The sequence below is a fragment of the Diadema setosum genome, chromosome 16, assembly GCF_964275005.1.
Source record: "Diadema setosum chromosome 16, eeDiaSeto1, whole genome shotgun sequence".
Classification (NCBI taxonomy): domain Eukaryota; kingdom Metazoa; phylum Echinodermata; class Echinoidea; order Diadematoida; family Diadematidae; genus Diadema; species Diadema setosum.
The window spans coordinates 11,699,684-11,716,486 of NC_092700.1; the positions used below are offsets into that span (position 1 = coordinate 11,699,684).

General features: G+C 37.1%; 1 protein-coding gene across 1 annotated transcript; it reads left to right on the forward strand.

Annotated features, from left to right (window-relative positions):
* Positions 1-83: 83 nt before the first annotated feature.
* Positions 84-15,775, forward strand: LOC140239450 (transcription factor E2F3-like). Its single transcript, XM_072319285.1, has 8 exons — positions 84-586; positions 5,538-5,637; positions 6,350-6,572; positions 7,916-7,995; positions 8,600-8,699; positions 9,356-9,470; positions 10,434-10,566; positions 11,368-15,775. Exons 1-8 carry the CDS (start codon positions 341-343, stop codon positions 11,574-11,576), a joined length of 1,206 nt encoding a protein of 401 aa, XP_072175386.1. The 5' UTR covers positions 84-340; the 3' UTR covers positions 11,577-15,775.
* The last annotated feature ends 1,028 nt before the right edge of the window (positions 15,776-16,803 follow it).

A 16,803-nucleotide genomic window follows, 5' to 3' on the forward strand; every position in this document is an offset into this window, starting at 1 on the left:
CCATTAGTGCTGCGCTGGGAATCGGAAACGACGGAACTTCTTCTACCCACTCTCCATTCATTCGAAAGCCGTAAGAGTTCTGCTCGAATCCAAGCCATCGATCTTCGTTTGAGGCTTCAAAATACACGATTAGCTGACTAATATACCAAGTACATATTTTGCTTTCGTGTCTTACTTTTATTTCACCTTAGCATTGAAAGATCTCGAAAGATAAGCTCTTTGATTGCTCGAGTTCCGAACCGAAGTGGGTAGTCCCAGGCACATAAATATTCGATTCGGGTAGCGTCATCTCGATCGCAGTGACAACAGTAGCCTGAGCTGCCCTGCCCTAAACTACAAAATGCCCCGTGGAGTATCTGCTTCTGCACTTCGTCGGCAATCTACAGATGTGGAGGTCAGGAAAGTTGTGGGCATTTCGCCCCAAAGAATTCTGCCAAACTTGTCAGGTCAACCAATGACCAGGGACATTACGAACATTGCAAATTTTGCCGAGGAATTCGATCAAGAAATCGTCGATGTCGTCGGCTTTACTCCCGAGTTCGACGCGACAACAAAGAGTTCGCGACCGCAGCTGGGCAGACCTCCGGTATGTTTATCAAAACAAAATTTTGACCACTGAAAATCTAACCGTTTGAAGTAGACCGTGGTGGTGTATAACAGTTAGAGGTACAAGTATAGATCTATCTGATTTAGTGATGAAATTGTTTTTTGGTTCACAATCGACAAGTTTACATTTCTATCTGTGTAGTGTTACTAAGTTTAATCAATGTCTCCAGAGCTGCAGAGTCCAATCCAAGATCGGTGAATTCACACTCGATCTCAAGTGACCCACACAGCAGCAATGGCCCAATGCAAACTCTTGCCCTTATCTTGCTTCTTTTGTACAATATTAATTTTTTTCAAGCTGTTGCTCCGTAGCCTTGTCACTGCGATTTAAACTACATATACGATCTAGTCTATATAACCACTTAATTGGATTGAATATTCATGATTTAATAGGCCATTTTCTTGAAACAATTTCAGTGTCTGTATAATTGTATGATAAGGAATTCTTACATTTTTGGAAGTCATTTATTTGTTAACATTGTTGTTTCATTTTTCCAGTATATTCTTGAGACATTTCGAGATGGGTCTATAATGACCGAAGTGAATAAAATTGGGCATTTCCACAGTAAACAAAGGGTAACATTGTTGGGGCTAGATTTGTTCATGGATGTTGCTTTATTTTCTGTTTTGAATATGCATAACGTTAGAGTAGTAGCCTACCCAGCCCCAATACAATACAATCTTTTAGAACAGTTTGATGAAAAATATTGTAACTTTGCCCCAAAATTGCTTCAAAGAAGCAATGTAGAATATATAGGAATTTTTGCTAAAATGAAAATTTGGGGTAACTACGACTTATATGTGTAGATTCTGATGTTCTACAACTGTACATTGTACATCATGTACAAATGTGTGTATGTACAAAGTAAATTATTCAATGCTGGACAGAATGCTATTCTTAGGCCCTACTAACTTAAGAATTATATATGAAGGTCAAATGATGAATGGGTCAATCCACGTCAAATCATTCAATTTTCAGAAAAGTTGTCACCCGACCCCCTCCGATTTTCTTTAAAATCGCACCAAATGTTCCCCAAAGTGTCTGACGGAAAATCCCAAAATATTTTGCCCCAAGGTCAATTGGTTGCTAAGATACAGCCTCACATAGCAACCGGTGCGCATTCCAAACTATTAGTTAAAAGAAAATTAGGCATTTTTGATTGACTGTTTTAGCATGGATATTGATGCAAAAATGTTCATTATCTGGAAATTGAGAGAACTTTATAGTCTTTGCAAGAAAAACTTACTGTGACGCGAAATTGACTTTTCGTTAACGTGCACGAGGTCACCGAAAATGGTGTTAAATGTTAATTTTGAAAATTTTAATGCATATTTAGAGGCTAATATCTTCCACATTTCATCACCTTAAGGTTCTAAAATATTATGCTGTTGAAGGCTTTGACTTGCTCAGTAATTTTGAAAAAAATCAGCGCATTCATGCGCACCGTTTTTACGGAGAGCGCCCTCAAAGTTGACAAAAATGAAAAATGTGCCAAATTCAAGGTCACGGATCACCCTTCGTCCCACCTAGGAATGGCATCAATTTTTGTGTATTGATAGACATTTACCTATATTATCTTGGGTTACCAAAGAAATTTTGCTACCGAAATGTTCAATGGCAAATTTACCCCACCGAAAATGGTCGTAAACGGCCAAATTTCCATGTAATATCACATATTGGGTTTAGAGGACATTTCAAATGTCCACACTTTCAAGATGAAAAGCACTAGCCCTGTGATATTTGCAGTAGGCATAGTCTGTTATACATATTTCAGTAATTTTACCACAAAACACTTTTATTACTTAATAATGACCTTGAAATTTAATCCAAAATTTGATAAAAACAATAAATTGCTCCATTTTCCTCATTGCACTGCATATAAATACGTGTTTTGAAAGACATTTCACAGAGCAATATTTCAAGAATTATGAAAGCTGAAAGCCTACCTTATTAAGGTTCTAAAGTATTTGTGCTCTTCTTTCAGATTTAGTGTCAATTTGATCATGAATGTTTTACCCTTGACCTTGAAGCCCTTCTAAAAATAGCTGTAAATTTGTTAACTACAAATTACACTCACGACAGGTGTATTATGGCATGATATACTTGTGATTCTTTCACAAACACAAAAGCTTTTTATGGTGTAAATGTATATATACTGGAATTAATCTACACTCATGCTTGCAAGATATGTTACAATTAATAACTTTGTTCTGACAATGACCCTCAATTTATGACCTTCAAAATCATGAGAAATGCCTATTCCTCTCCATAAAGACCTGTATTATGTACTGAATAATAGTTGATAATAATATGGACGTTGCGCCCAACATAATATAGATTCTTATTCTAGCCTGTGAAACGCACATTAAAAGGACTGAGAGTCTTCTTTTTCGGGGGATTTGTTCTGTACCTTATGAAAACTTCCAAAATCATTTCAATTCTTATGTATTTTCTTGTTTTTGGAATTTCTTATGTATTTCTTTGTTTTTCATTTTATAAAGCATAACTGTGTTTTCTTTTATTGGAAATTGTCACGGGCCACTTTTCTACCATAACCAGAATAAAATTAATCAATCAAAGTGATAGATAGTAAAAATGGTCAAGTTTTTATGAGTTTCCAAACAAAGCACTGTTTTCCATAGGAAATGCACACAAAATCACAAAATATTACTGTCCCCTTTTTTGATTGAAATTGAGGGTCATTGTCAGAACAAAGTTATCAATTGTAACATATCTTGCAAGCATGAGTGTAGATTAATTCCAGTATATACATTTACACCATAAAAAGCTTCTGTGTTTGTGAAAGAATCACAAGTATATCATGCCATAATACACCTGTCGTGAGTGTAATTTGTAGTTAACAAATTTACAGCTATTTTTAGAAGGGCTTCAAGGTCAAGGGTAAAACATTCATGATCAAATTGACACTAAATCTGAAAGAAGAGCACAAATACTTTAGAACCTTAATAAGGTAGGCTTTCAGCTTTCATAATTCTTGAAAATATTGCTCTGTGAAATGTCTTTCAAAACACGTGTTTATATGCAGTGCAATGAGGAAAATGGAGCAATTTATTGTTTTTATCAAATTTTGGATTAAATTTCAAGGTCATTATTAAGTAATAAAAGTGTTTTGTGGTATATATTACTGAAATATGTATAACAGACTATGCCTACTGCAAATATCACAGGGCTAGTGCTTTTCATCTTGAAAGTGTGGACATTTGAAATGTCCTCTAAACCCAATATGTGATATTACATGGAAATTTGGCCATTTACGACCATTTTCGGTGGGGTAAATTTGCCATTGAACATTTCGGTAGCAAAATTTCTTTGGTAACCCAAGATAATATAGGTAAATGTCTATCAATACACAAAAATTGATGCCATTCCTAGGTGGGACGAAGGGTGATCCGTGACCTTGAATTTGGCACATTTTTCATTTTTGTCAACTTTGAGGGCGCTCTCCGTAAAAACGGTGCGCATGAATGCGCTGATTTTTTTCAAAATTACTGAGCAAGTCAAAGCCTTCAACAGCATAATATTTTAGAACTTAAGGTGATGAAATGTGGAAGATATTAGCCTCTAAATATGCATTAAAATTTTCAAAATTAACATTTAACACCATTTTCGGTGACCTCGTGCACGTTAAGGAAAAGTCAATTTCGCGTCACAGTAAGTTTTTCTTGCAAAGACTATAAAGTTCTCTTAATTTCCAGATAATGAACATTTTTGCATTAATATCCATGCTAAAACAGTCAATCAAAAATGCCTAATTTTCTTTTAACTAATATTTTGGAATGCGCACCGGTTGCTATGTGAGGCTGTATCTTAGCAACCAATTGACCTTGGGGCAAAATATTTTGGGATTTTCCGTCAGACACTTTGGGGAACATTTGGTGCGATTTTAAAGAAAATCGGAGGGGGTCGGGTGACAAGCACTGGATGATTTGACATGGATTGACCCGAATGCTCATTGAAAATCTGTTGTTGTTGTTTTTTCAACTGCATTGCCTGTAGAAAAGATAAAAACAGCACTTAAGTACTACCCGGTATTGAACATTATGTTTTACACCAGTGAACATACACTGGGAGATGTAACAACATGGACAGACAAAACTGTGACAGTTTTGTCTGTCCATGTTTCGTACGTTCACCACTAAGTCATCATCTAAAGAATAGGATTAGGATTAGGGTTAGGGCTATGTATGTGGGTAGAATTTGTATGTTTGGCTAGGGTGCAATTGTCACAGGAGCCAAGTTGTGGAACCTCTTGTGTAAACTCGCCTGTAAATACTTGTAGGAGTATTACTATTAGCCAATGACTGTAACCTGTTAGATGATGAGTGGCAACAAGTTGACATGTCATGCTGTACAAACAATTCCTGAGGAAAAAAATAAAAACCAAACAACAATCTGGAAGGTTCTAGATGTACAAATTTGAGAATTGTCCTTGAAAACACAAACACAAAATCATCAAACAGTGATTTGGTAGAAGTTTCATAGATTCAGACAAAATTTCAGAAGGTAAGAAAGTTACTTTATGATGTTAAAGCCCTGCATGGTCTGCTGAGCAGTAGTAGTACTTTTCAAAATATCTGCATACTAATAAGTCTTGATGTCACCACCCAACAACATTTCCATTAATACTATGTTGAAAATTAATATTTTTTTTTTATGATTTAGGAGTTAAATCTATACCCCTAAAAACAAAGCCCTATAGTTATAAAGCTGCTGTTTTGCAGATACAGCTGTATTTAGAGATATTATGAGTTACAATAATTGCTGCCATGGTAACTGCAGTTAATGTCAGTTGTAATTGTGTATTGCCTGTGATTGCTGAAATGAGGCCCTGATGCATGTGGAGCCCTAACTTTCTGATTGGTCCTTTATTCTGCTTTGTTTTGATCTGATTGGATGACGCCAATCTCAGGCCAAGAGGAAGTTGGAGCTGGACTCCGCAGTTCCCGCAGGAGGGACAGGATTCAAGACGCCAAGTCCTAGACCATCAGCCAAGGCCAAGAAAGCCAGACGTAAGCAGTCTGTTTAAGAGTTGCTGCCTATGCCTTATGTCCTAGAAGCAAGAGGCATTGTTCCTGAAGTCCTTTCATCTGATACAGGATAGGCAGAATAAATTGATAAAATTTAACATTTTCAGTCAAAGTCTTCACTTATATGACAGCTGTATTCTCATTTACTCTTGGACTTTTGGTAAATGGCCTGCGTTATTAATGTCAAATGACAGAGATACATTGATTATGTGATACCCAAGAAATATGAGATGGTTGTTTCACATGACATCCTTTATGGAAAAGTTATCACATGATAATTTACAAATAATCAAATAAATTCAAAGTGAAAACCATGGTATGTCAAAGGTCAGGGTATTAATTGTTTAAATTTGGATAATCATGTTATGGAGTTGCTTTTGCATTTAATCTTCTTTTTCTTTTCCTTTTTTTTTTTTACAAATTGCATCAGAAGATATTTCTCTCAGAGTAGACTTTTTCCAAATTATACATGAGAAACCACTGTACCATGCAGCAATAATAATCCTCTTTTTTATCTCTGAACTTACAGGGCACCTTTCAAAATGTTTAGTAGATAAATAACTAAATATCTGAATTTCTTACTGTGATATTCCTGCACAAGGCGTCTGATCTCATGCTGTATCAAGCAGTTTTCTCTCTCAAAATATATTTATGGATTGGAAATGAACCAGTGTCTCTTTTCCTTCTTAAAAAGCTGCTGCAAGGTCGCCGATGGAAAAGTCTCGCTATGACACCTCACTCGGCCTACTGACAAAACGCTTTGTGAGTCTACTGCGTGGGGCACATGATGGCGTTCTCGACTTAAACAAGGCCGCAGAAGTGCTGGAGGTGCAAAAGCGGCGTATCTATGACATCACAAACGTTCTCGAAGGCATTAAACTCATCACCAAAAAGTCGAAAAACAACATTCAGTGGAAGTAAGTGGGACTGGGTATTCGTCTCCCTTGCGGTCATTCATTCAAGTTAATTGAACTTGCAGAAGAAGTTAGCCAGGTTATCTTAAAAAGCTAAAGAAGCTCTTGAGCTGCTGTTATTACGGTCTAATGCAAAGGCAAATTGACTTGCTAGAGTCCTTTGGGCAATGTCCTGTGGTGGACATGGTCTAAAGGCCATCTTTTGTCCCAAAGGTCCTTTGTCTGGTCTCTTCTCAATGGACCAGTGAGTAGACACCAGCTACTCTTAAGCTCGGCCAAGGATGAGGCTATGGTATAGATGATTGTCCCCACTGACTTTTCTTAGCTCATGTCCTTGCATTGTGTAATTGGTTTTAGTCTTGAAAGTTGTTGGGACATCATGCCTCTGTGAGCTTACAGTACGTGGAGTTCCACCTTATTGCCAGCAAATCAAGGTCATATTGTAGGAGAGCTGGGCCCTGTTTTATGAAGAGATAAAATTGATTATATAGTTGATTTCAACTGTAAGTCTATGGCAGCCTGTGTGGTAAGGAAATTTAAAATCGATTTTATCTTTTGATAAAATGGGGCCCTGTTCAAGTACATACATTTATGAGCAACCTTGCTACACAGTAGATGAGGGCAGTGCTTTCTGGCTTTGACCAGAGAACAAATAGCCAAGTTACAGGAAACCACAAGACTCCTAAAAACACCCTTCTGATAGATGAATCAATAAAAATGTAGACAGGCATATATGGAAAAATAAAATGGTAGGAAAGTTACAAGTAACAACTTTGTGAAATGTAACAGTCACTGATAGACAGTAAGTCAAACATACTGTATGACCCCGAAAGATTTCAACTGGACCCTCTGCAATTTTTTAAAATAGCGAATCAATCCAAATGTAATTTCAGGGTATAAGTTATTACCTACATCTTAAAAACCCCATTCGATTTGCTTTGGTGGTCAAAGAGAAATGAGGATCTTAACTGAGCATATCAGGAATCCCTTCCCTCCAAGTTATATCCATTGTGTTCACAGTTCCAAGAGCATTAAGTGCTGAACTTGGAAGAAACGAACCAATGACATACTTTACAACAATCCACATTTCTCTGTGACCACTTAACCAAATTAAATGTAGATAAGGATAGTTTTATTCCCTGAAATAGCATTCAGATTGTCTAATCATTTTGAAAGTTATTGATGCGAAAATCTGATTGTATTTTTTTTTTTTTTTTGGGGGGGGGGGGGACATGCTGTATATCAACCAGTGGCCCACTTCCCCTTGCATTTTTTACATTATAAAATTTCTTGATTTTCCAAGGTTTTTCAATTACCGTCATTTCACTTCATTTGAAATTTGACAGAGGTGCATGCAGTTCTGTAGCAGTTCACCCGGGAAGTTCAGACTCAAAAGTATCTGCAGAAGCTATCCACTTACATTCAGGTAAGACCTCAACATGATACTCGTCAGTCATCTTCTGTTATCTTTCTGGTGTCAAGTTGAGTCACTTTCATTTAGAAAAACTTAGATATGTTGCCTGTGTGGAAGATCCCTTTATCACAATATTCTTTTTGTTTCTGACAAAATTCATTTAAGGACATAAACAGAGCACTTGACCTTTATTGTACAGTGTAGCTCTGTCACATGTCATGGAGGGGAAAAAAATAATTGCGTTATTCCCGAGTTAAGGGTCACTGAAATGTGTACTTTTCATTTAGAAAAAAAATTAAATGTTTAAAATTCCCTTTTAGATTTTTATTACATTGCGCTAATAGTGTGACACCAGTAAGTTGTTGAGTTTCCATATTCTGAGGGTGACACATGGAATGAACAAAAACTTGAAAATTTATTACTTGTGACAGATTGTCAGATTTTCCACAAATTTTCAGTGAGTGTTTAACAAATCTTCCTACTTGTGTTAAAACTGCATGTATGAATTGGGAAAACTCCCCACTAAAGATATTAGTATAATCATGAGTACTTTTTCACAAAAATATGCACACACTAATCAAATGAGCGTATTCCTTTTTCCCTTGTCTGGCTCCAGACTTGGCTGACCTAGAGAACCAGGAGAAGCGGTATGATGAGCTGATCCGCAACGCGTCCAACCAGATCAAGATGCTGACAGAAGATCCAAACAATGCCAGATATCCTTTCTCCCAACTATCATTCCTGATGTTTGTGACTTGCACAATTTCCAGATCTAGCATGTCTCCCTGATTCTACAGGAAGCTCCCTGAAGAAAGATTTTGTGGGTTTTTTTCAAGTGTCTTTGGCATCCAGACTTCTCCATGTAGTGAAGACCAGAAAAAGAAGAACCAGAACAAAAGAATATAGTGCACTCCTGTTTTCACATCACGTTGCCTCCTGCCCGGAAGGAAAAACCAGTTACAACCAGTTGATTTCAACTGGAACCAGTTATCTGCAACTGGTTCCAGCTACCTGACTCTAACTGGTCTCTTCTGCATGTCAAGTGGACAAACGGTGGACAATCGGTACAAGTAATTGAGACTTGATAGGAACCAGTCCCCACAACCAGTTGATAACTGGTCTGCGCCCAAGTTTCCAGTTGCACCAGCTGTTATACTGGTCTAATCTATCTGAACAAAGAAATGAGCATGAATCATTTTCTGGTCGGGGGGGGGGGGGGGGGGGGGATGCCAATTCCACATCTTTTTCCGTCCATGGAGTGAAGTAAGACCATGAATTAGATTAATGGTATAAAGTCATGGTTTAAACCTATTCAAATTTGAACCTTAGAATGTACAATTTCTCCTCTGTATTCCTTGACCATCCACTATACGTATGCCTATGTGACCTATCATGATATACGAGGTATCAAGAGTTTTGAAGACCAGACTGTCATAGCCATCAAAGCCCCTCCAGAAACCAGGCTAGAAGTTCCAGATCCTACAGAGGTGAGTTCAGACGAACTGCTTTCCCAGTCATCGACATCAATGATGGAAAATATATGCACGAAAGTAGCTGTTGCATATATGTTTTCCAATCATAAAGCTTACTTCCATATTAAAAGTTGAGGGATCCCAATGATATATGTGCTGTTAATTCACCATGTTCCAACCAAATAAACTTCAATGCTTGAAATTCATGTGCTGAAGTTAAGAAGAATTGATTATGACCAATTAATTCCTCGGTCAGAATTAAATCTATGCTGTCATTAGAACTAAAACAAAGAAATAGCTGGATATGCAAATGGGTCCTGGGCCTGCCAATTGTATCAGGTTAAAAGGTGTCGTATTTTCTTTAAGACTGTCATATCATTAGTTAAACCAGTACTTCTGTGTCTCTGTTGCTATACAAATGATGCACAGGATAGAGTGCGTTAGTGAAGATGTAGCGCACTCGAGGGTATTTACAATTGTGAAACATGCACGAGGCGAAGCCGAGTGCATGTTGCACTACATTGTAAATACCCGAGAGTGAGCTGCATCTCCACTAACGCCACGAAATAATCCTGTGCATCATTTGTTTTATAAAATGGGTCGAAAACTAACAGCATTTATACGTACGCCACACAATGTTATGCACACAAGAAAGGCCGGCCGGCAGCCCGAACTAGAAGTTGTTTACATGATTAACAGCACGTTTAGTAGCGCGCGACGCACTTGTAACAACTGATTGAGTGCGCACTGCTAGTGCAAACATTGTGACGTCGGCCGTGCATGTTAGTGAGAAGTTAATACAAGCACACGTGACTCATTTCAGCGCTTCCAATTGGCTACATTCTTGAACCCATTTTATAAATGTTTTTAACAGATCTTCACTATTGCATAGTCACTCTTCCATTACACATCCAGTGCATTCTGAAAGATTGAAATTAAATGTTCGTACATGTAATCTCTGTTTACTTGTATTTTCAGAGTATTCAAATTTGGCTGAAGAGCACAAGAGGTCAAATCGAGGTGTTCCTTTGTCCAGAGGACTGTCTAGATGAAAGCAGTTCATCAGGGTCAGAGGCTGGGTCAAAAGAGGGGTCACCGTCAAGTTCAAAGGGTAAGATGTGATTATCTATCAGATTCCAGCTCTCATCATGTTATCTTTTGCCAGGTTAAAGTTCATCCTTGCCAGAACAACAGTGCTTTGTAGTCTTCAATTATATGAGACACTGTGAAAGAACTTTGACTGGCATCTTCTAAGTGATCCTCTTCAAATCAAATATCATATCTAATTATGAAATATGGTACAGTTTCTGTTTAAAGGGGAGGGTTGTTTGAAACAGGAGAGCACAACTCATTACAGGATGTATTATGAATGCATTCTATTGAAATTTTAGTGTCTCGTTTGGCTGGGAAGAGGCAGCAGCAACAATAACAAGAAAAAACAAACAAACAGATTGCGCTATTACAGTTCCATTCCAGTTGTAATACGAAAGTATTATTTGTATGATGAACTTCACGCCAAAACTGTACCATGCCATTTATTTTCCTGTTTTATAAATGTCCAATCTTTAATTAAGACATTAAAACAATTTCATGCAATACTCGGTACATAACAAATGACTTCTGCTTGCCACTCTTGGGACAGATGTAATGATTTTACTATGAACATTCCTTTATATCAGGGTTTTTAAATACAAGGAAATTTGAATTTCGGGCAGAAAAAAAAAAAATGTTTTGTTATAGCAAGGAGTTTATTGTATCAGTGTCCACCATGTGTGAGTCCACTGTATCAATAATATTGCTTACAAGCAAAAGTTCAAACCTTTTAATGTGTATCAAGACAAACCTTGGTTATTTTCTGGACTTGTCAAAGTCAAGGCTTTGTAAACGGCAACCTTTGACCTCTGACCTGCAGGTGACCCGGCACTAAAGGCCACTGCCCTAGAGGAGGATGACCTGTCACAGTTGAGCAGCAGTCTCCTGCTGCAGACGGAAGACCAGAATGGCCTCGAGGACGACTTTGTGGCACTATCCCCGCCGGCGGTCGACGACTACCTGTTTGCCCTTGGTGACAATGAAGGCATCTCAGATCTCTTTGATGCCTATGATATACCGGTATTCTAAATGGCTCCACGTCGGTAGGAAGGTGCCTCGTTTGTTGGCGGGGATCGTGCTTGCAGGACAGCTCTGGCAGTTGCATTGAGCGTTATAGTGTGTTGATTTGCAGAAAGTAGGGTTTGTTTGTTTGGGTTTTTTTTTCCGCAGAAAATGTACTTTGAGGCGAGAACATTTGATTGGTGTGATAAGGAAATAAGTAGCCGAGTTTGCCAGCAAGCGATCACCTGTCTGCCAAAAGAGGATGGTTTGGTTTGGATTCCATCTGGCTATGAACTTTGACATCCGGGGGACCTAGACACACCCAGGAGCCATGAGCTACCTATAGCTGATGGTGGTCATGTAAGCATACAGATACTGAAATAGGGTCTGGACAATGAGTGGACGGGGCAGGAGTGGACAATACATTACTTTATGCTTCTGTTTCCTTTCCTAATGGAGATTCGTTACCGCCTTGTTGAAACGTCGTATAAGTATGAGGTACATACAGTGAAGTTGCCCTCAGGAACTCCCGTTTTGGTCAGTCTGTGATTATGCATCAAATGTGCAACAGTATCTCACCATGTTCATTGGTATACATCATCATTCATCCTAATGATCCAGCTGCATGTTTAAAGATTCATCTAAAATGCTTGTGTCGACCTTGTTTCGTACAACACTCATCATGTGTATATGTTAAGGCATTGCTGACTTGATACCAGTGTTACAGGGGTGCCAACATTTCTATTTTTTTTAAGTATTTTGTACTGGTTTTTGCCTAAAATACTGCAGGTTTTGTAGTAAATACTATTTTTCCCAAATTGTAAGACTACACATGTCTAAGGCAGTAAAGGTAAAATACTGTTTTTCCACACAAGAAAAAGAAAGATAAATAATGCAACACCTTTGCAACCTCGTAGAATATTACAGTGCTGTTTACAAGGTTGGCATCCCTGCAGATATGCACCTTGCAATGGCTTTCCAATGTCCTGTCAAAACTTGAAATAAAAGTGAATCAGGCAGGTACTCTGTAGTTTGCATTTCATCTGCTCTGTGAATGGTGTACCAGAGTTGGTACATCAGTTAACGACTCGGTAGTGTAGGGATACCATGAAGTGGGAAGGCTGGCCTAGCTCAGATATTTTTGATAATCCCAGCTATGATTTTTGTACAGGTTTATCACTGATTTCGGTTTAAGTGCTCACACAGCCAACAAATCTTAACTGGAGTTGACCAGGACCGACTAGGATACGATTCAATGTACATATTCACTGGCTGGTGCTATTTGTGTTCTTCAAATATAGTCCAGAGGGGCAGCAAATGAACTGGGTCACCCATAAATCCCCATGCTACTGGGTCTTTAACACTCTGCGTGTCACATTAATTCCAACACAAGAGTTTATTTTATATTCTAGAATCTGTAGTGTACATATAGCTCAGTCTTATCTACACCTTTGAACATTCCATTGTTGAAAGTATTCTTTGACACTTGCTATACCTACTCTGAATTTGTGCCCAAATTTATGTGTTAACATTCATATTTTAGAATGATTCTAAAACGGATGGTGCTTTAGCAAATGTGAAACAGCTCTGATCTTTCCATGATGGCATTCCACAAAAGAGAATGTGCTTGTGGTAACCATGCTTGCATAAAAACATTCACTCAATGTTTACTACTAGTAAATTGCCAAGGAAATCAAGTGAGTAAACAACTTCCAGTGAATTTTAGCCTCGATTTTTTAAAGTACTATGCAAACAACTTGTCAGTATACAAAAAGTACTATTGACTTGGTTTTAATCTTTGCTGTGCCTTATTTTATACAGCTTGTAAAGATCATGTTGTTTTGATAGATAGTATTCTTCCAAAAGATTGAGGCTGTTGTGTCGAGAGAACATTGATGTTCTTATTAGGACCATTGTTTTAATACCCCGACCACACAATTCTTGATGCATATTTCTTGGTTGTCTTATAGTGTTTCCTTCTTTCTTGTAGCTACATTAGAACAAGTTTTGTTAGCCCTGTGAATCTCCATATGTATCTCCATCAATATATGATAATGAATTTGATGATTTTGAGTAAGTCAAAGTTAGAATTTGATAAATGATGAATAAGAATTCGATAATTAAGGAATGTTTGAATTTCCCTTTAAGGGGATTAACCAAATAAATGGTGTATAAGTTGTAATATGAAAACCTTAATAGAAATGTTTACAATTACATGTATGCAAGTGGAATCAACAAATCTAGATATTTAGTCTCCAATTTCAACCCACAATCATCATTTTTTCTAAATTACTCTTTTCTAGCCATTTATGTTTGATTAATTTGTTCCTTACATTTGAAAATTTTGCACATACACACTGTAGCATCTTACAAGTAGAAGCATTCTTAAAAATGTCAAGATTTGTATCACTGAAAGTCAAGTGCCTTGTTAAGCTCATCATTCCACAAGTGAGAGGGACGATATATTTGAATTTCATGCAGGTCCAGTTTGTTTTCAGTGTGCCATATATTGCACAGCTGTATCCAAAGTCATGCCAAACTGCACATTTGTATGAGTCACGTTAAGGCAGTGGCCAATATGCAAAAGGACTTATTGCCAAGCTTTTGACACTAAGTCGTGCCTTGTATACAAGTCTGTTGTATTTAGAGCAAAGGCTGTCAAGATTTCTTTCAATTTGCTGACAGTGCCTTTCGTGACAGGTAAACTCTGAGCAGTAGATACTGTAAAAGTGGAAATTTTATTGCATTTCATGCAACCAGAAGCTAGTGCGAAAATAAAAGGAAGTGAATAATTTTTGCACGCCATAATGTTCCATTAGTTTATGTCCTGATTCTGTGAAATTAAAAACATACAAAATTCATCTCACTTGGCCAAGCGTGAAAAATTATTCGCGCAAAAATATCCACTTTTACAGTAGTAACATTCATTAGGTGAACATATCATGGGGGGGGGGGGGTGTTCTGAAACACTAATTAAGCTTGAAATTATTGCCATTCACTTAGGTGCTACACTGTTTTGTTTTGTTTTTGTTATTTTTTTTATTCACATGATTACTTGGTTAAAGAAACAGAAGAACATTTATATTCACGAGTTGCGGGGCAAAGCAATTTATTTAGTTTCTATCAGTGAGAATCAAACCACCAGAAATAAGTATTCAAGCATTGATCCTGAAGGAGATTTCCTACCTAGGTCAATCCAGGACATGTATCCTACCATAAAATTATAATTATATGCACATGCTTTATGGTATCTGTTAAAATGATAATGAAGGTGAAAGCATACATAATATAGTTTGCATTTTCCCAAAAAATAATAGTGAGCTTTAAATTCTAGTGAACATGGAATTTGTGTATTTTTTGTAATTAGGAAAGTGCATTCTACTTTTTTCAAATGTATGTATTTTTAATGAAGCATGTTTGCCTGAATTGTCATAGAAGTCTTTCATTTGAATGAATTGTACCTGAATTTGATGACACCACTGTAATATGTACAATTCCTGTATGCACTACAGTGTGACAATGTAAACTGCAAACATTTCTCTTCAGGTGGGGGTAAGGGAGCAATGAAGTAGGCACAATGGGTGTGAACAGAGTAAACCTGAAAATAAAAACACATTGTAATCATCATCTGCAATTGTAATTTGACATTTGAATAATAGCAGTTGTACACTTGTATTTTTGACTTTTGATAGGTGCTGAAAGGACTGGGAAAGTGTTTTTATTTCCCCTTCCAAGAACTAAAATGTTCTTCCAGGAAACACTTGGCTATTCATTTATCTCCCAATGCACTGGCAGTTCCTTGTAACTTTATAATTATACATATCTAGATGCATGAAGATAAAGTGAATTGCCACTAGATTGTGGATACCATTGTTTTAATGGTAACAAGATTTCATCAAAGATGCCAAACTTTTTAAAAAGTGAATTTGGAAGTCCTCATTTTCCACTACTGTATTTAGCTGGTCTCTTTTATAGTACATTTATGAGGTGCCAGTTATTGGGTAGGAAACTTGGCGGTCCCGGCAAACTCATAGTGGGGTGTCCCTGTAAAACGGAGTATCCAAAGATTAATAGAAGGAATGATAATTGCATTTCATGTGTGTGTTTCAGAGGTATTTCAGGTATAAAAACATTGTTTGTAAAATGTTGAAGGTTTGTAATGTTCAGTGTCATTTTCTGAATAAAGAGAATTATTGGATATGATTTGAACATACCCAAACAATTTATGTTCAAGTCTGGTACAAGTAGTCTTTCCTCTTATAGTGTATATCACATGTAAATGGGCTTTCTCCAACCTCTATTTTCAGCAAGTAGAAGTTTTTGATATGAGCTTCTAGGTTGGAATTTTTGTCTCCCAACCTGTGATCAAATCTAAATAATATACAGAAGAACAGTTCTTTCCCAATGATACCATTAAGAAAAAAAAAAAGAGCAAAAACAAAGTGAAGCACAATGTAGGCACTAACGCAAATAAAAAACACCACATTCTCACTTGCGGAGAGCTAATTGAAGGGGTCGGTGCAATATAGTGCTAACCCACACAATAGTCATTTTGAGATAATCGCTGTTGAATGTTTGGAAAGTCCATACATTGTACATTAATAAAACATGAATGCATGCATTTTTTACCATCTTAAAGGTTGAATTCAAATATGATATTTTCACGGAGGTAAGAGTGAAGGCTAAGGATTATGAAAATGCATGTAACTCAATTTTGACAAAAGTGTGGGTTAGCACTTTATTGCACCGACCCTTTCAATTGTACAATCACATCACACAGAAGTCAACAGCACAAATTGCCCCCTTCCCTCTCCCCTAACTGCAGAGATGAATGTGAATACATTGTACATGTATCTCCATACATCAAGTCGTTTAAAATACAAAATGAGCACAATGTACTTTTTATTACATATGTGTACAACTTGAGATGCAGTATATTTGTACATGTATTGCACTGGCTTAAGGTTAACCCTACAATGAGGACATCTGACAAACACGGTTGGTACAATGTATTGACATGGTTTAAGAGAAGACATAAATGGATTGTGTAGTCCATACAAACTTGCAAAATGTTGCAATAAAAATTCTTCGTTGGGTGTTTAAAAGATGATTTTCATAATTTCACACCATGTAGTACATACATCGACAGCTCCACGTATACATTTCTGGAATCTATTGTGGTCTTCAGAGCAGTGAAACCAATACTCTGCAAAATCTTAAACAAATTACATTGAACAGTGTTGATGACATAGAG